This window comes from Penicillium solitum (genome assembly GCF_028829755.1).
Source record: "Penicillium solitum strain IBT 25940 chromosome Unknown utg000005l_segment0_segment0, whole genome shotgun sequence".
Lineage (NCBI taxonomy): Eukaryota > Fungi > Ascomycota > Eurotiomycetes > Eurotiales > Aspergillaceae > Penicillium > Penicillium solitum.
This window is the reverse complement of record NW_027072125.1, coordinates 354,631-373,487: the sequence shown is the minus strand read 5'-3', so window position 1 is coordinate 373,487 and position 18,857 is coordinate 354,631. Positions and strand designations below refer to the sequence as shown.

The 18,857-nt window shown below is 47.4% G+C and overlaps 8 protein-coding genes across 8 annotated transcripts; 6 read left to right on the top strand and 2 right to left on the bottom strand.

Moving 5' to 3' along the window:
• Positions 1 to 536: 536 nt before the first annotated feature.
• N7455_007738 (uncharacterized protein) lies at positions 537 to 3,246 on the top strand (the record flags this gene model as incomplete). Its single annotated transcript, XM_040958538.2, has 4 exons — positions 537 to 1,255; positions 1,329 to 2,222; positions 2,402 to 3,074; positions 3,169 to 3,246. 4 exons carry the CDS (start codon positions 537 to 539, stop codon positions 3,244 to 3,246), a joined length of 2,364 nt encoding a protein of 787 aa, XP_040811081.2.
• A 995-nt stretch (positions 3,247 to 4,241) lies between these two features.
• On the top strand, positions 4,242 to 4,734 carry N7455_007737 (uncharacterized protein; the record flags this gene model as incomplete). Its single annotated transcript, XM_065605720.1, is given in 3 exon segments — positions 4,242 to 4,257; positions 4,326 to 4,662; positions 4,674 to 4,734. 3 exon segments carry the CDS (start codon positions 4,242 to 4,244, stop codon positions 4,732 to 4,734), a joined length of 414 nt encoding a protein of 137 aa, XP_065460669.1.
• A 735-nt stretch (positions 4,735 to 5,469) lies between these two features.
• Positions 5,470 to 5,733, bottom strand: N7455_007736 (uncharacterized protein; the record flags this gene model as incomplete). Its single annotated transcript, XM_065605719.1, has 2 exons — positions 5,470 to 5,545; positions 5,579 to 5,733. 2 exons carry the CDS (start codon positions 5,731 to 5,733, stop codon positions 5,470 to 5,472), a joined length of 231 nt encoding a protein of 76 aa, XP_065460668.1.
• A 995-nt stretch (positions 5,734 to 6,728) lies between these two features.
• On the top strand, positions 6,729 to 7,565 carry N7455_007735 (glutathione S-transferase family protein; the record flags this gene model as incomplete). The annotated part of the gene is made up of 1 exon (XM_040958485.2): positions 6,729 to 7,565. One exon carries the CDS (start codon positions 6,729 to 6,731, stop codon positions 7,563 to 7,565), a length of 837 nt encoding a protein of 278 aa, XP_040811073.2.
• A 461-nt stretch (positions 7,566 to 8,026) lies between these two features.
• On the top strand, positions 8,027 to 8,803 carry N7455_007734 (aminoglycoside phosphotransferase family protein; the record flags this gene model as incomplete). Its single annotated transcript, XM_040958417.2, has 1 exon — positions 8,027 to 8,803. One exon carries the CDS (start codon positions 8,027 to 8,029, stop codon positions 8,801 to 8,803), a length of 777 nt encoding a protein of 258 aa, XP_040811068.2.
• Positions 8,804 to 9,417: 614 nt separating this feature from the next.
• On the top strand, positions 9,418 to 13,530 carry N7455_007733 (uncharacterized protein; the record flags this gene model as incomplete). Its single annotated transcript, XM_040958496.2, has 5 exons — positions 9,418 to 9,673; positions 9,724 to 10,079; positions 10,133 to 10,367; positions 10,422 to 11,727; positions 11,808 to 13,530. 5 exons carry the CDS (start codon positions 9,418 to 9,420, stop codon positions 13,528 to 13,530), a joined length of 3,876 nt encoding a protein of 1,291 aa, XP_040811007.2.
• A 2,261-nt stretch (positions 13,531 to 15,791) lies between these two features.
• Positions 15,792 to 17,031, bottom strand: N7455_007732 (Zn(II)2Cys6 transcription factor domain-containing protein; the record flags this gene model as incomplete). Its single annotated transcript, XM_065605718.1, has 2 exons — positions 15,792 to 16,901; positions 16,963 to 17,031. 2 exons carry the CDS (start codon positions 17,029 to 17,031, stop codon positions 15,792 to 15,794), a joined length of 1,179 nt encoding a protein of 392 aa, XP_065460667.1.
• A 365-nt stretch (positions 17,032 to 17,396) lies between these two features.
• Positions 17,397 to 18,290, top strand: N7455_007731 (uncharacterized protein; the record flags this gene model as incomplete). The annotated part of the gene is made up of 1 exon (XM_040958495.2): positions 17,397 to 18,290. The coding sequence occupies one exon, from the start codon at positions 17,397 to 17,399 to the stop codon at positions 18,288 to 18,290; it is 894 nt and encodes a 297-aa protein (XP_040811094.2).
• Between the last annotated feature and the right edge of the window lie 567 nt (positions 18,291 to 18,857).

The window sequence follows — 18,857 nt, the reverse complement described above, 5'->3', positions numbered from 1 at the left end:
TTGGATGGTTATTGAATAATGAGGGAAGTTCCATTTTGTATGAGAGTAACGAATCCTTACCAACTCAGTACATGTTTTTGTTTCTTTCATAACATTCCATTTTGTATAGAGCACGCCATTTGGGGGCCGTATAACTTTCTTACGAGTACTTCGTACTGCGTAGGTTAAAATAAATTCTTGTTAGAGATCTACGGGGTACGAGGGTATTATGAAATACACGGACTTGCACTTTAGATCGGCGCTTGGCACGGTTAATGGGCCTTACGCTAACCACTAACCGAGCGAATATCGTTACTGTCTAAAGCAATGATGCGCGTGATATGTTAACTGTGCTAATAGTATCTCTCAGCTGGAGACAGCCCCATACCCGAGCCCAATGGTCTTGTTCATACTTACAGTCCCATCCGGGGGCCGTAAATCTGATGCATTTCCTCCGTTATTACTTGCCTTCGAGATATCTCTCATGTTGCTAGGTATTCAGCCCCCAGCAGCTTTTTGTATCATCAATCCTCCAATGAAATAGATTGTCCCTCGAAATGGGAAAGTCCAGGGTCCGTCGGCTATTGAGCTACCCTCAATCCTTACTTTCTCGGCAACGCTATTATGGAGTCACGGACGACCATCAAGAAAGCCAGACCGAGCTCGGCGAAATCCGTGCTCAACCATCCGCATTTTCGGTGTCTTCGTTGTCCTCATTTTCAACAATCCCACAAGAAAGCCACTCATCGGTCGCGAAACCCGCCCCGGTTGCCGCGAACGATACCCTGCTAGAACTACGCGAGGGCGATGAAGAAGCGACAACAGCAACGAGAGCGGGGATCAGTGACCCGATATTACGCACGCGGACGGCAGCATGGATTGATGGTGTTTACCTCTGCGCCAGGGCTGGGGCCTTCATACTCCTCATGAACCTAGTCCTTGTCTCAATTGCGGCTGGACTGGCCAGTAGATACCCGGAAAATGGTAGCTATTCGAACACCGCAGTGGTTTATCAAGGGAGTTGCGGTTTGACAAAACGATGGAATACTGCTCTGCATTTGATTATCAACGTGCTCAGCACGTGCATCCTTGCTGCAAGCAACTACTGCACGCAGACGCTTGTTGCCCCGACCCGGAAGGAGGTCGACGCGCATCATGCTCAAAGGAAGTCGCTTGATATTGGGAGTGCGAGTGTCAATAACCTCTTGGTTATCGGGCGCGATCGACTAGCCTTGTGGGTGATATTGATGCTCACGGCAACACCGTTTCATTTAATGTATGTACGGTACAACAGATCGATGAATCAGCCAACTCGTTGCTGAATATTTAAAACTAATATTACTTTATAGGTACAACTCTATGATATTTGAATCTTTGTCGATAAATCAATTTGACGTAGTGGTTGGACCTTATGATTTGGATTCATCAAATATCTGGAATCTTACAACTCCGGCATTGGATAAATGCTTCTCGGGTCCTCAATCTACACAATATATACAGCTGAGCTGGCATGATTTCGCCTCCCACATCGCTCGCGGGAATTATGAGCGAATCTCTACTGAGCAATGTACCGAGACTTCCCAGATATCCCACCCGGGAATTAGGGGGATCGTCGCGCTTGCAGACAACTTGACCGTCAGCGATGGGGGGGACACCTCCATTCTTCTGACAGGGATCACCACTTCGATCGATCAACGCAGACCCTACGTGTCCGACGGCACCCCCCTGTCAGCCACCCCGTTCGCTAATGAAACTGCTGGCCTGGATTCTAACATCACCTGCCAGTCTGATGATATTTTTTCTTATTATGAACCAGACGCGATGACAAGCCTTGGCATGAAGCGGTATAGCATTACAGGATGCCTCGCTATCAAGGCTCCGGAGCACTGCCAATTGCTCTATAGCCCACCGATCTGCATCGTTATCATGTTGGCTGGTTGTGCAAAAGTAGCAGCAATGTTTCTCGCGGCTAGAATTGGTCGTGGTCGTTCGCCACCGCTTTTGACAGTTGGCGATGCAGTGGCATCATTCTTAACTAACCCCGATCCCACCACGAAGGGCTTGTGCTGGCTGACAGCTGCCGATGTACACAAGGATCAGTGGAAATATGTTAACAGAACGGGTGGCTTTACAGCAATCCCGCAAAATAGCCAAGACGGGTCTATTACCTACAGACGTCTCTCAAAGCGGAAGTTCTGGATGAGAGCAGCAAGCGGCTGGCGTTGGACAGCAACCCTTTTCATGTAGGCCTCTAACACCGTATCTGGCCTGCCCAATCACCACGTGCGCGATGCTTACCAATCTAATGTAGGTGCCTTTCGTCCATAATAGCAGGAATAGTCCTCTTCAGGATGGCTATTTCCTATATGCCTGCCAAATTATCCGCTTGGATTTCGGCACACGACATAAAACAATGGTTCAGCTCTGATGTCGATATCAGCAATTACAGCATCATCGGAGGAAGAGTCCAGTGGAGCATGCTAAGCGCTGTGGTGTTTGCCAACATCCCACAACTGATCATCACCGTCAGCTATTACTGCTACAATGCCGTGTTGACAAGCATCCTGGCCGCCGCCGAATACAGCTCGTACGGAGCCAAGCAGAAAGCGCTTCGCGTGACTTGGCCCATCAAGGACAGCCAGCAGCGATCGACTTACTGGTTGAGTGTCCCGTACCGATATGTCGTGCCCATCTTGGCGCTTTATATGGTTCTCCACTGGCTCGTGTCGCAGAGCATCTTTTATCTGCTGTTGGTCACATACCTGCCGAACGACATACCAAATCCTCACAATACGATGAGCTCAGTTGGCTTCTCATCCACACCAATCTTTCTCTCCATCCTGGTTGGAACCATCATGATGCTTATATTGTTTGCGCTGGCGTTCCGCAAATTCAAATCCACGATGCCGGTGGCGGCGTCTTCTAGCGCTGCTATCAGTGCTGCGTGTCATCCGCCCAAGGATGAGGACTTGGACACGGCAGCGTTGGGTTTACTGAAGTGGGGAGAGACGATCTCACCACCACCTTGGGTGATGGAAAGATTTGACGGCATTGGGGACCAGCATGGACACTGTTGCTTCACGTCGTTGGATACAGTGAGCCCTAGTTTGACAAGGTTGTATGCATAGGCAGAAGTGTAGATGGCAGATAATGCGCGGGTTTTGGGACCTACAACGATTTCATACATAGTTTCTCCCAGGCATAACCGGATACTACGACCCACATGGCGTGAAAAACATGCCTTCCCGTTCGTTCAGCCGTGCGTAAGAGCCGAATTAGAGTCGACGACCATAAGGGACAATGACAGACTCCCCTGGATGCATCATAGATCACCACCTCCCCCTCGGGTACACGCATTTGGGTCATATCATACAATGTCCCTGAAATCGAATCCATATCCTCCCGCAGGGAATCCACTGGAGGGCCACCTCATACCGACTATTTTTCCTTCGCCCGCTGTCTACGGCGGATGTGAAGGAAGCCTGGAAAGTCAGTTAGCGACGTTTGTAGTATGATGCTATGGACGCACCCAAATATACAAAATGCCAAACAAAAGACTCGGAGGGAAGAACGCCAGACCCAGCACAACCCAAATACGTCTCTCTGCGGAGTGAGGTTCAATATTTGTGAAAGTCCTCGTAAATTCCAGGGTAAAAGTGATACGGTCAAGTACTAGACAGGTCTTCAAGGTCGGCGGAGGGCACCAAAGCGAAGCGTAGAGCAACCCAGAGCGCTAGGCCCACCGCTCATTATACCAGAATCGATAATAGATTACAGTATGTTACAGTATGTTACGACAAGTCATTGGACAATAATGAGCTTTGATACACTGTGATTTACATAAATTACCATTTACATACAACGCATATGTAGCCCAGACAGAGCCTTCTTCTCTATATACTACGATATGTATCATTTTGGCTAGAAATTTATTTTCACACATACCGTCAGTCACCAGAGGCGACAGATACATATGTAGAATAATGGAATGTTCGCTAAGAGTTCTTCGTCGGTCTACTTTGTAATTGTTTCAGGATTCGGGGTAAGCGCCTGTGGCGCATCCTAATGTATCACTTTTGGCATTAGCTTGTCCAGCCGCAAACCCCACGAAGGGATATTTGATTCGATCAATCCGACCTTTCTTTCCCGGATAGTTTTGATTCCAATGCTCTCGGCCCCCTGTGAAATTTATACCCCTGGGGATAGACATTGATTTTAGTCGATCCTATTTCGGATTGTGGGTCGCAGTCAAACACAACACTATGCGGTGGCTACCAGGTAATTATGCCTGGGCAGCACATACTACGTAGTGAACTCCAGGAGTATTTCACTAACAGTCTTCCTAGTTCTCTTGAGTGTCATAACTCTATTCCTCCATGGAAGTAACGCCAAGCAATTCGAGAATTGGTATCCGTTCTACAAATGGACCCTGACAGGAGAGGAAAGGGCCCCCACCTGCCTCAAAGATTATGCGAACGCCGTCGAGATATTGGGGGCACAGAACTCAATGACATGCAAAAACTTGGTTAGCTGCATTTACAACAACACCAAAGAAATCGACAAGGCGGATATGTCATCTGCACTGGTTCTACTCGGCCTTGCGCCAACAGTTCTGGGACAGATGGGCCCAACCCTGAACCAGAAAGCTCAACTATGTGTTCAGAGCCCCATCCTTGGGCTTTTGTGTGTCCTAGGCGCGCCTTCGATCGCTTTCGGGATGCCGTGGGCAAGGACGACTCCTATCACGCATACTGACGGAAACGCCTTTGCTTCCGGGGAGATGTGGTTTTTTAGTTGGATTAGCTGGGCTGTTAATTGCATTTTTTCTGGCCGTATGCAAACGCCTGCGCAACAAACGGAGCCGCGGACACAGTCAATATGGATTATTTTACCAAAATATTCGCTCGCGGTTGGTGCGGCGGTCAACGTTTTTCTGAACGCTTGGACTCTAAGCCGTCAAACGATTGTCAGCTGGAAATGCACGTCTTCGTATCTCGAGTTTTTGTGGGTTAGCCTCACATTAGTTCCGTTTTGCTTGGCGGTAGTGGCTACGTCGGTCGAGCGATCCGAGGGTACTCGGACCGGGTCGAAAGGCCGGCCTTTATGGTCTAGTATATTCTATTCTCTATCAAATATCGCTAGTGCTGTACATGTTCTTTTCGGGACGGTGTTGTTTTCTTCGGTCCTTTTCATTGGAACATTAGATGCATTGGGAGTCGTCGGACAGTTAACAGCTTCAACGCTTGTCTGTCAATTTATCACCGCGCTGGAGTTGGAGCGTGTGGAGGATATAGAGCAAAAATTAAAAGACGTGGGGAATTTGGGGGCGGGATCCAACTTGAGCAAGTGAAAGAGGAGAGAGACAGACAGCAAAGACGCCATTATCGTGGGGGGAATGCCGTTCTAGAGCTGTTGAGGGCCCGAGGACTCGATCCAGAGAGTACTGCGAGATGGTGCGGCAGCAAATGAAACAATGGTTTCTGGGTAACGTCAAACTGAAGAGCTCTTCTCGTTCTCGCCAGCCTCGACTTGTCCCTTGCATGCCTCTCTGGGCCTCGGCGGATTTCTGTAAAAACTGTGCGATAGAGAAAAGATAAACAATACCAGCATGTTTGCAATGCTCCACGCCGTCGGGTATCGATCCTTGATTTGCATGTAATCATCAATCTCATTGGCGCCGAATATGATCACAAAAGTGCCAATAGCTCTTTCGGCGGCTTGTCTATAAACACTGGCACCGCCGGCCGGCTCCATGATAGCGGAGGCTAGTTGGCGTGTTCGAGTGAGATAGATCTGTAAATTTTCAACGGAAAGACACGACGGAGGTGAAAATCAGCAACAGAAAGAAGATTCCAGGGTCACAGGACGGAAATTATAAAATCGACCCGAACACAGCCCTGGGGGGGGGGAACTTTATAGCTTCCGCACTGAGCCCACCGACAATCGAATATCATTCGGGGCTATTGCCCTAACCGGATGACGATCCAGCTCCGTCCGTCATAACTGGGGTCCGATACTAACCCGGGGCTGAGAATTTGAGTGCACTATCCACTAACCTGCCAGTGTCACTGATCATTGGTTGTCAAAACAAGCGACAATCCGTGCCCCTGGAAATGGGGCTCTGGGGCGCCCAGGGGTGGGGTTAGGGGCCGATTTGGCTGTTCAACCCGCAAATCACATGTACTGTAAATTGTACTCCGATGATGCAGAACCTCAAAACGGAATCTTGCGGTTATATGATTTTGTGATTTTGTGATACGAGACTCGTACCGTGCCTTGGTTCTGCTGTGGTTGTGTTGTGGTTCGGATCTTGTATTATTACAGATAGGGAAGGCGGTGTATCTGGCTCTATATCCCTCTGCTCACCAGCCACCAACTGATGAATATCCTTCCTTCTGGCTTCGGTCCATTCCTCGTCGATTTCTTCATAGTAGAACACCATTTGCTTGGATTGGACAAATTCTCGCACAATTTTCTAGTGGAGGAGACAAAATATTTGAGTCACTATGTATGCATAGTGTACATCGTGTTGCATATATGTATCCACATGCGGGCCACCATTCCCCACATTTCGCATGAGTCTTATGACTCAACCAGCCCCGCCATATATAACTGATGTTGCAGGGATCAATTAACCTCTCAGAACAGTGCAATCCATTCAGCGGAGCATATCGAACTCTACCAACCCCTCCAACCCCAAGTCCTTTAAAATTCTGGGCACCGTGACACCCACAACCTCAACCACAACCATGTCACCCACTACGACCCCAATGACCTTCTATGACATCGCCCTTGCACCCCCAGTTACAAAAAGTGCCTGCTCCCCAAATCCCTGGAAAAGCCGCTTCGCCCTGAACTTCAAAAACATCCCCTACAAAACAACATGGGTACCCCTACTCGATATCAGCTCCGTCCGCGCCCCTCTCAACATCCCCGCCTCGCGCAAATTCGCCGACGGATCCCCCTACCACACCCTCCCCGTTCTCTCAGACCCTGCAACCGGACGCATAGTGGGCGACTCCTTTGAAATCGCGACATACTTGCAGGAACAATATCCATCATCCGGGGCGGGGGACTTGTTCCCCGCACAGGAGCTGGACTTCGTGTTTGTGCACGACATGGGGGGAAATTACCCGCCAATTGCGGAGGCGCAGGGAGCGGAGGGACCTGCTGCTGCGTACGCGAAATTTAATACGAATGTCGATGCTGTGTTCACTACAAATACGCGTGTGATGGTGCAAGGTTTCCCTTTTGATCCTGCTGTTGCGGAGGAGTGTAAGGCGATGTTCTCGAAGAGAGTGGGAGTGCCGTGGGAGGCTTTGGCGGTTGGTGCGGACGAGAGAGGAGAGTTACTGAGGGCGTTTGAGGAGGCCCTAGGTGGACTTGCGAAGTTGTATACGACCGATCCGAGTGGGCCATTTTTGTTGGGTAGTAGGGCGAGTTATGCGGATTTTATTGTTGGGGGGTGGTTGCGTATGAGCCGAGGCATGTTGCCGGGGGAGGAGTGGGAAGCACTGAAGGGGTGGCATGGCGGTGTATTTGGACGGTTAGATGATGCGCTCCAGGCGTTTTCACAGATGGACTAGGTAGTGGGTGATGCTGTATCATTATATTGGCAAATCAAAAGAACAAAAAGTCTATTCCTTGAGACCCATATCACGGCTACGTATTTGGCCCGATTCAGGGTCATACACTGTGGTACAAACTACCAAATCTAGTAAGTATCAAATGCTTCATATAGCGTTTGTTAATATCAAAATCCAAATCTCCCTCATTTTTATTAGTATAGATGGAAATACCATGGCAATATTGTGTGGGAGTGATCAGTCGCATCCCATGTAACAATTAAGATCTTGAAAATATATCTAGGTACATATTAGGCAAGTTGCTGAAGTAGGTGCTCTAGAGCCGCTCGAATCTATAGAGTCCCATGCGGATTCCATGTGACATTGGAACGGTTTCAGCGCCGAAAACCAACGCCAGTGTTGCTTGACGTGACATCCAGGCTTCTATTCATCTAGCCACCAAGGCTCCATTTTGTTCTACCATGGATCGCAGAAAATCACCATCAGACTTGACCGACTCAAACCGTCTCGTTGCGGATAACATGATCAATGTCTCCCGTGTTAACGATAAGACGATGGTCAAGTTATGCGACCCAAACCGCCTCGCTGAGGCAGAGGGTTTGAGATTCATCCGTTCTAAAACTTCCCTTCCCGTTCCAGAGGTCTACAACGCTTATGTTGATGAAACCATCGACCGTGGAGTCATTGTTATGGAGTACATTGAAGGGGAAGTCCTTCGCGATGTTATTCAAGACATGGATGACACGCGACGCCAAAAGATCATCTCAGAATTACAAAAATTCATGTCCGAGTTACGATCTATTGAAGGCGATTTTATCGGCTTTATTGATGGTTCAGCTTGTGAGGATCCTGTCTTTCGTGCCGATCAGGGTGGGTTTGGCCCATATAAGACGGAGAACGAATTCAATGAGGTGTTGATCAGTGCAATGACTATCAACGAAGAGAACTCCTGGGTTGGTCATGTTTCCAAGCCCATTCGAGCAATGCCATCACATACAACAGTGCTCACCCACGCGGACATTTCTCCGCGCAACATCATTATCAGAGACGAACGGGTTGTTGGAATACTCGACTGGGAGATGGCCGGATTTTACCCTGAGTACTGGGAATATATTAAGGCTATGTATCACCCGGACTGGCAAAGCCGTTGGGTCGAGGATGGTATCGTGGACACTGTACTTAAACCATTTTACCTCGAGCATGCTGTCATGTTACATATTCAAGAGGTCGTCTGGTGACGACTTCTCAAAGCCCACTTCAAAATTTGATTCTAGCTACCTAGGAGAGAGAATTGGGGAATGTTTTGTGGGAAATACCTGAATGGAAGAAAAGAATCATCACCCAAATAATTCAACCTCATTTAGACTTGGAAATCGAGAAGCCTAACTACCCTTATACCTGTCCCCATTCCAACGACGACATATATCATCTATCACACTTGTCTGAGCGCATGATTAGGTATTCCGAAAAGGACCTCAGACGCCAGAGAAGGCTTTTTGGTCGGGGTCCGTATTCGACCTAGCGCACGGTCCAACTCCACTTTATTTTGAGCCTCATACTCCGCCAATTCAGTAGAGTTATTGGTGACTCACCTTTTACTAATGGTTTCGAAGCTTGCTGTATTTTACGACTACTTAGGTGACTCATGGGATTTAGGAAGGCAAACGGACCTACGTATATATATTCCTTGAATGGTTTATATATTTGGTAAGGTAACCCGTTGATCACCCCGCTAGCTGAGCTTAGGCCCCGTTTGTCACATATAAAGACACAGTTCCTCTTCCTTCTCCTCGCCCTGATTTCGCTACTAAACATTCGCTCTCACAACTCGCGACTGGAAGTCTTATTAGCTATGGAGCGAGTAAGGAAAACCTTCTTCGACCCGCTCGCAACGTCGAAGGTTCGGATTCGAGAGATCCTAGGTGAACTTCCAGTCGGCTCAGCACACCCTTTCAGTCCTGAGCGCCTCCTTCTTTGTCGGACAGAGGCTGGCGTTGATGAAATTGATATTTCCTCCTATCCAGATGACTTTTTCTTCAATGCCGTGGACATAGGTGAGATGGGTGAGGTTCTTCTGAGGCGTATGGCTTCCTTCCCGTCTTATCTAGGTATGTCTTCCGCTACACTTTGCCAAAGAGTGAATGTTAATCATATGTAGGAATATTTGAAAACTTCCAAATCCTGCAAGTGCCAGCTTCAACGTTCAAGGTCCCGATAGTGTCTGATGAAATTATGATCCTGGCCGTTTCTGAAAGAACGCCAACTTACTATGATTTCTGCGTCGCGGATGCATCATACAACGCATGTTGCTGGGATGCAAAAATTACCTTTCCAGGAATTACGCATAGCGGCGATATTACCAACGGACGGGATCTCGCACAGTATCTCAAGATCAAAAAGGAGACTCCCACAGAGGAAGAACTCTGCGTGTTCATATCTGGCTACGAGTTGACCCCCATAACAAAATTCCTAGGAACCCACCCTGCGTTGCTCGTTGCCGATCATATGGATAAGGTATGTTTCCAAATCAATTTTTCTTTTGGCGTTAGGCTAATCGTTATTGGCAGGTCCTTTACATCGTCCCGGTGCCCTTAGATGCAGCAACAATTGGAGACGCAACTATATGTTGCCCACTGGTAATCAAACGTGATTCGGACTCCCTGATCTGTTCGGTTTTGCCAACAGCAACGACAGACATAAAGAAAAGCTGCTACGGTAAAAGATTGGAAAGCGATTCCTTCCAGGAAGCGATCGATCGCGCCAGTTTCAACGTCTCCGCTACTTATCCAACTGTTATACAAAGTGGGTCTCGTCAGTATCAACCGAATGGGTCCATAGAAGCTAATACGTATACAGATGCAGCCTCAAGAGGCGATGAAACTGAAGAGAAAGCTACCTCGAGTTTGGACAGCATGCGCAAGCTCACCAAAGAAAATGCCGTGTTTGCCACCGATTTGGCCACGCTCCCTTCTTTCCTTGATTTAGAAACGGCCCAAATCATACGTTTCGGGACTGGTATTGAATTCGACCTACCAGACGAACAGTTTCCCGAGAAGACTGAGCCATCTGCCGTTGTTTTGCCATGCATCTTTGGTTCCCAGCTTCAAGGCCCATTTCTATTGGCAACTGGAACAGTCCCTTCAAACGTTCCCTTTTTCGACGAAATTGCGATGCGGAACTATTACAAGCAGCTCAAGAATGTCGTGGTAGTTGTCGACGATCGAATGACAGATAACGCCCGCAATCTCGCAACTATCTACAGAATCAATGCACTCTTCATCGTGCAGCTTAGTTCGCAAACCAAGCCCAAGAATACCGACGACATCATGTCGCTGTTGGACTCAGCAAATATCAACGCGGTGACAGCACTCGCTGGGCCACAATCCTTAGTTCTAATTCAGATTTCCGACAGATATTATTTCTATCGAGGTATTGCTAATCGGGCACACCTCAACACGTCCACAATCGAATTCGGCACCGATGTGACATCTGTACTCGAGTCTGCCGGCATGGCATCGATGCTCGACCCCAGAATTGAGCGCATTATTACGCTTGCGGATGCCAGTCCGATCATCCTGCCCACTTCAGGTCAGTTGGTCCAGCCTCGACATCTTCAGAACATGTTCGAAGAACTTTCGGTCGACCAACTCAAAGAGCTGGAAGAGGACATACAGTCAGCAGTTCCCCAACTCCAAATGCTTTTGAATGAGAAGGACCTACGAGAGCTCTCCAAAAGCTTGGTATTTGCACTCTCATCAAAGATCAGCAACGCTACAGCTACACTGAGAAAGACCTACACCAACTACCTAACCCAGGAGTACAGAGTCACAGATCCAGAGTCCGCTAAGAAGAAGAACTCTATGCTTGGAACATTAAGAAAACTCACAAGGGAGCTACAGATTGCACTTGAGCCTCTCATTTCGAGCTTGTCAAACATAATGTCTTCTCAGACGACTTCAAAGAAGACACACGATATGAAGAGACTTGTTCGCCAAACTCAAATTCAGGCAAATGTCGACGCTGTTAAGTTAATGAATTTCGATACTCTGGCAGGATACCTTGAGACATATGCGGGGGATATGGGAGTCATGCTATTGAACATTGACACATCGTCCTATTCCCAGCTCTTGAGCAATCTAAAAAGCACCACTATCGATGCCAGGTATGTTACCCACCAATTCGAATATTTTTTATTATCGAAACAACTCTACATCGCATATTGCTAATATATCTCTTTTATAGTCCATGCTGCGACCTTGACCCAAGAGTTCTACATCTCGAGGGATTCGACGCCGGAATTATCATCGAGCAGTCACAATCCACGCACAACGGCCCACTCCAAAGTCAGGACGGTCCTTCCCACCCAATCCTGGGGCTACCATACCTAAGCCAGGAATCGGGAACCGGATCAATGTTAGCTTGGGTCTGTTGGGACGAATTCGTTAACCTCCAAAGTCCCTACAGCGTTAGATGGATGGAGAAATGCAATGAACCTCACATTGCCGCGCTAAGAATCATTATGAGGTCCACTCTTAGTCAAGCAGTGTCGGCCAGAGAACATCACATTGGACCTAATAGCGCAGAAACTACCCGTCTCATGGGCGCTTTGTTGATGGCGGCTATGTCGAAGCTTGCGGCGATGAGGACAACTGCCCCGGTTGTGACACAGCAAGCCGGGGATACTGTCACGAGATTAATGCGAGGGCTCTTTGGCAATCTGTTGACAATAGCAGGTGCGGGAGTACGTCCTCATAGCATGGTCTGGCAGTTGTTCGGTCTGAACCCTCAATACGACGTTCCCAAAACGGATGTTGAGTGGATTTGGTACGAAACTGTCGTCGCCTTGTATCCTTACACTGGATGGCCTCTGGAGCAGTTCAACAAAAATCTGGAAAAGCTCCTTGACAAGGCCATCGTCCGCATGGTGACCAAGAACGAAAAGGTGGAGTCGGCAAGAGCGAGCCGGACAGATGAGATGATCAGATTTTCCAAGCTTCGAAACATCCAGCTTCACCATTCTCGCACCATCATTACTGTCTTTATGCGAATGCTTACAGTTGAGGGGTCTGGCATTGCGACTATCGCAACTCGTCTGCTAGAGCAGCTTCCACGACAGTTAAAACGGCAGAGTTCGGGCTATACCCAGATGATCCACTATCTTGAACATCTCTCAAAGGGAGGCGAACGACGTGCCCACGATGACCTCATTGCTGCCAGTACCTACACCTCGCGCTCAGCAGCCTTTGGCTCCCTCAAGATCGAAGTGTCTGAAGCGTGTAAGAACAAAGAATGGGCCAAGATGAAGCACTCCTGCCAAGCAATTATGGACAAACATGCCGAGACTGCTTCTCTCTGGCACGTCAGCGTTGATGCCTTGAAGGTCCAAAACATGCAGGTGTACAAGGATCTTCTAGATGCAGACTTCGGGGACGATATTGACGAAGCTACGAAGACCAAGAATCTCGAACTGATCAACAAAGCCCTTGGCGACGCAGAGAAACAGCGCCTTCCTTGGCAAGTTGGGAAGAAAGGCGAATTCGGCAATAACATCGAGCCTTTGGATGAAGTTTTCGTTCACGAAATCCTGACAGGAGACAAGCCAGAATTCACCCCTGCCCTCGGCCTAGGCGAGGAATTAGCAACAGAGACAACTGCGGTAATTGAAACCAGACCAGGAGATGAATTCGCACCATTTAAATCGTCTATGCAGTCTAATTTTATCACTACGATGCAGAAGGACCTTTCGGCCGAGATTGTCTGCTGTATGCTTGGTGTTCCTGTTACTGCGATGCGCGTCTTCGTCAAGACTCTTAATCCGAAATTCGTGTGGGAAGAGTTGTGGAAGAACTATAAGAGCACAATTCTGGGGTTGTTGAATGATCGCTCGAATCGGTTAGAGAGTTGTCCTACTAGGAAGCTATTGGAGTTAGTGGGTGACAAGTCGAAGCTTCAAATTGATGGGTAAGGGTATGTTTGCTTTAAATAGGATAGGGGTGTTACGGAGATAGGTGTATACTTAGTTAGTTTACAATTGAAGGGATTGCCCTTTTCATAGTTCAATTGGCTGGTTTTGATGGTTCAGAATACTCTTCCTCATTCCGCTATAAATGTCTGCAGCATAGCAAAAGAATGTTGATTTGTCTTTCCCAAGAAATCATCGATTCGTCGTAATAATCGACTCGGTTAACTAACCTTTGTCGATGCCGCTACGAGAATAGATCAAACAACTGCCTAGCAAATCCACTCTCCGCCAACGGAGTGCGGGCACAACTTCAGGTTATTGCCAGGTGTTTAACTAATCGGTTCCTTTAGAAAGCGACAGCTTCGCCGCGCGGTCCACATCATCCTTCAACCGCCAGAGTAAGTAACAGCCTCACCACGCCCCTCACGAGCCTAAATATACTCACTTCCTAACAGGACCGGATTTGCCACTGCGGGCATCGCTTTTCTCCCTTGCACCACTATCCAGTTTTTTGTTTTGGCATTGGGGGCCCAACATAAATCCGGTACGTTCATCTTCAAGCTTATGGAAGGTGCAACAAAGCATTGTTGACGATTTGCTCGTCTTTGATTGGCATCCTGAGAGGCATACTCGTTTCATTAAACCCAGAGTGCTGCGTGGGGAGGGTGGTCGGAGAGAGGAAGGTTAAAATGTGTGTGTGGTTAGAGGATTGTTACCACCACATTCCAATAAACCACAATTTTCATGATCTTCCAAATCTGAGACTCTGAATTCGGCACAAACTGGAATAAGAGTAGGTCTCGGCTCTTCGGTCATTCGAACTGAATAAACCCAAGGTGAAATCCCGAACTCTCCAAAATCACTCAGGGCTTGGCCAACCATCACTTGGAGTAGGCCTCTGCGTTCCGGAAAGGGGTTTTGCCGATTGAAAGCTCCATGGCGCCAAAGGACTTGGGGTGTAAAGGACTCAAGGCTCACAGGATGTGGGGAACCACTCGTGGATGCATTTGTTTCATAGGCGTCTGTGATTTTGACTTGAAATTTTGCAGGTAGCTTTTCAATGAGCTTCCCAAATTTATGAACCCTCTGTTTTGGGTTTCCCTCGAGGTGAGTGGAAGAGGTACATGGGTTCCACGGGGATCGGGAAGTCGTGATAGCGTCGATGTGATGTAGGTCCTGAGCTTGAGGTGGAGCTATGACCAGAGGGTGAGGACAGAGGAGCAGCAGTAGAAGTAAAGTTGGAAGGCAAAACGATTGGGTTTTTACGTTTTTGCCCCGTTGTCGACAACCGGGGGGTATAGCACCCGTGTGGACCTCATCCTAGTTGTTCCGATCTCTCGTCGCGGTTATTTGTAGACCCAGCTGGATGGCGCGTGTTTTATTGAACGTCACATCGGGGACTGGGAAACGGAACATAATTGACGAGTGACCGCGATTGGTATAGACGAAGTGATGGTAAATGGGTTCGCGTGGTTGGGAAGAGACCACCTCTCTAGAGAGATTTGGTTGATGAGAGAGAGAGAAAGGGGAAGAGGAAGAAGAGGAAGGAGCAAAGGAATATCTGCCTGAGAGCCTCAGGCTCTCATGGCTCCTCTAAACATAGTATATATGCTACATAGGTATCCTACTTGGACTTAATATTTAATATTACTTATCACGGAGATGACCGTACTTTTGAAAGCCACCTCAAATATAAATCCCTGGTTGATATCTTTGCGAGGTGCAGCCTTCTACAAAGTGAGACGTATAAAGCGGTCATCCAGTCAATATGTAATATATATACTCTATATCTGATATCATATACCATTCTAAGAGCCAAATGCCAATTTACGCTGAAAGTTCTGCCAGCTTCTCAGCTATCTGCTCAGCATCGAAATCACTTGGACTTGCTTCGACCGGATGAACTTCAGTCTTGTTGTTCACTGGCTTAGGGTTATCTTCCACATCTTGAATAATTGTAGGGCCAACTAAGAAATGCTATTAGACTCAGAGCAAGCCTCCTTGCGAAGTGACTTGCCAGCGTCTCGATATCCTTATCCTCAACGCTAGTATATTTGCTTCTCCGGCTGATTTAACTGATAATGGTTATAAGGTCCCATTTCGCACAAACTATATGTGATTGGCCCTAGTGACTCGACTGCTGATAGCCCTATCGCCAATGTTCTTATTATGAAGGTCAGCTCCGAGATACATGAAAACACTCCGAAAGCAGGTTTACCTTGTCGCCAATCTAATCTCATTTTCCATCTTTCATGTATTCTACTTCAAAATATGAGCCCGGCGGGAAATTTTATGAAGCCCCTCCACTTCTCTTCCAAGTTGTTATATATCGCTGCTTGTACTCTATGATTCCATGGAGAAATCCACCATTGCTCTGGGATACGATGGAAAATAGCGCAGTAATGGGCCAAGATCACCAGAGCAAACGGCCTCGGCTCCCTAACAAGCTCAAAGAATCGAGGTGGAGCATAAGAAATCCACAATGACCCTGCTATCAACACTTCTCCTCCCCCATCTATTGTCCGAAATAGGGTCTCCAATCCGTCGATCGTATATTGGAACAACTGTGTCTCCACATCTCCTTGTAGATGCCGCATTTCTAGATTCAATATAGAGAGAGAGGTAATCACTTCTCGGGAGTGATTTGACAGCGTTGGATTGAAACTTGGCACACTGATTAACGGGGCGAGTGTGCCGTTTTGGATCCACGGCGTAATTATTCCCGTCAGATGCACCATCTTACGGACCAGGAGAAATATCTGATATATCTCATCCAAGGATTGGTCCTGTGTAAGATGAGCAATCAACGGAAACCCCCATGCACATATTACTAGAATACTTGACAGACAGAATGTCGCATTGCAGTTTGAAGGGTTCAGGTTGCCAATTACATATGCTAGCATGCTAATTGCTCGACCTTGATACCGTTCTGCTGCTTTTATCAGAGCTGTACGACGAGGCTCATCTTCCGTTTTGGTCACCAGGTGGATTGCTGAGAGTGCAAGCACACCATTGAGAAGATATGGGTGAGATAAGGACTCTTCTGGAACTAGATGTTGCCATATCCATTCCACACTGCTGTGTGTGGCAATTGCTTGATAAGTTGAGGCACGCCAGTGCGATAGCAAAAGTGACTGCTGGTCATCGCATTGACCGATCACGGTCACTTGGAGGCTCTTTTGTGGAGATCCAATTCGGCTCATGCGGTGTACATCTCCTTCGGCAAAGTTGGGTGACTGGCAGGTGATCCTTGGGAAGCTAGAAGATGCAGATACTCCGGATGGATACTTCCATGTGAAAGAACCCGATGTGGCATATTGACAATCGGTAGCGCGAGAAATACAATTGGTGCATACAGGACGTAATTCGTCGCACTGTTCACATTTTAGTTTGGAGACAGGCCGAGTGTAGTCCATATAGCAATGATAGCCCTACCTTGACACTTCTTCGTTTGCATTGTGAACATCCATGATGCGACTTTGCACCTATTTTTCGGGGCCCCATTGTGAATCTTTGTGAGTGGTGTACTGTGTGTTCAGGTCTCAGACAAAGTTCAATGTTCGGGAACCATTTCTTCCGATCCGGCTTGGCCGGTCCGATCATCGGACCCACTAGGCTAAACCGAATAAAGTATTTATTACGAACGTTACACATACGCCGTTTTCAGATGTAATTACCTATCTAGGTAGAGGGTTCTTTTCAAGGTTGAAAATACGAAAATACCTACATAGATACCGACATATGTAGTACTCCGTATGTAGGGAGGTACTCATGCTCGGATCAGAATACCCTAAAATTTATAAATGGGCCTTCTTGAATTTGGAATTGTTCGATTATTTACTTCATTCTTCATTCTCATCTCGTCTATCATGTCCCTCTTGTCATCAATTACTCTCCGAATTGCCGCTTTTCTCCTAAGAGCATGGGCGAGGCTCCAGGGACGCATTACTTCTCATCCAGACGAGATAATCTTTATTCAATCTAGAGAACATGGAAGTTCTATCAAGGTTCACATCTATCGACCCCCGGCTACCGAGACACTGAAAACGCCCTCTCCCGTTCTTCTCAACTTCCATGGAAGTGGATTCGTGATCCCTGCCCACGGCAGCGACGATAAATTCTGCCGTCAAATGAGTCAACAGACAAGTTACACCGTCCTCGACGTGCAGTATCGTCTTTCCCCCGAGCATCCCTTTCCAGCAGCATTAAACGATACCGAAGACGCCATCAAATGGGTTTTAGGGCAACCGAAAACTTTCGATATCTCGAAAGTTGCCATATCCGGCTTTAGTGCAGGTGCAACTCTTGCATTGGCTGTTTCCTCCTCCCGTATCTTTCCCCCGGAAACTTTCTCTTCTGTCTTAGCCTTCTATCCGGCAGTCAAAGCGTTCGTTGATCCCGATGTTGTGGCTGCACCTAATCCAAACGGTCAACCGATTCCGGCATTTATGCTACGGCTTTTTGCTAGGTGCTATATACTACCCGGGTATGATCCTAAAGACCCCCGTATCTCGCCTGGCTACGCAGAAGTAGACCGTTTCCCGCGCCGGGTTTTGATCGTGACGGCTGGCTATGACAGTCTAGCGTTAGAAGGGGAAGGTTTGGCGACTCGGCTACGGGGAAACTCTGGCCGTATTGTTGTTTCTGAGAGGATGGAAAGGTGCAATCATGCTTGGGATAAGATGGCTAAGAAAGGAACGTTTGAATGGGAAGCAAAGGAAAAGGCTTATGAGCTAGCCGTGAATATGTTGACATGTACTTAAGTCGTGGCTTGCTACTCCCAAAGTCCTCTACCTTGTATTCACTTTCCCGAGATGGGTTGGATTCTTCCATTCGGGCTTTTACAAGTTCAATCCAAGCCCCCGTGAATTCATCAACGATTTATTCAACCTAGCCAATAGAAGTGTATATTAAATCTTTCTAGATTTAGTGCACACTAGGGCATTGGCGTTGAGCACCATAAAATTTTGATGTGGCAGATAAAAGGCGATATCTCAGGGATCCATGGCATAGGACAGCGAGCAAAGAAGAAACCAAAAGATTACGGCTCTGCATACGACTCGAGAAATTGTTAACAAGCCTCAGCACGGTTTGGGGTGAGATTTTTCTATTTTTGAACGGTACATCCAATCTCTCTTATGCTACATAGTATCTTCAAGAGTAAACAAAAGATTTCGGTAGTTAAATACAAAAACCTAGAGAAGTATAACCGAAAAAAAAGGTAAGAAATCACAAGCTTAAAAACAGAACAAATCGAACAACGAATTGACGAAAGCAGAACCACAAACACAAAACAAAACAAAACAAAACAAAAACGGAAAACGACAAGC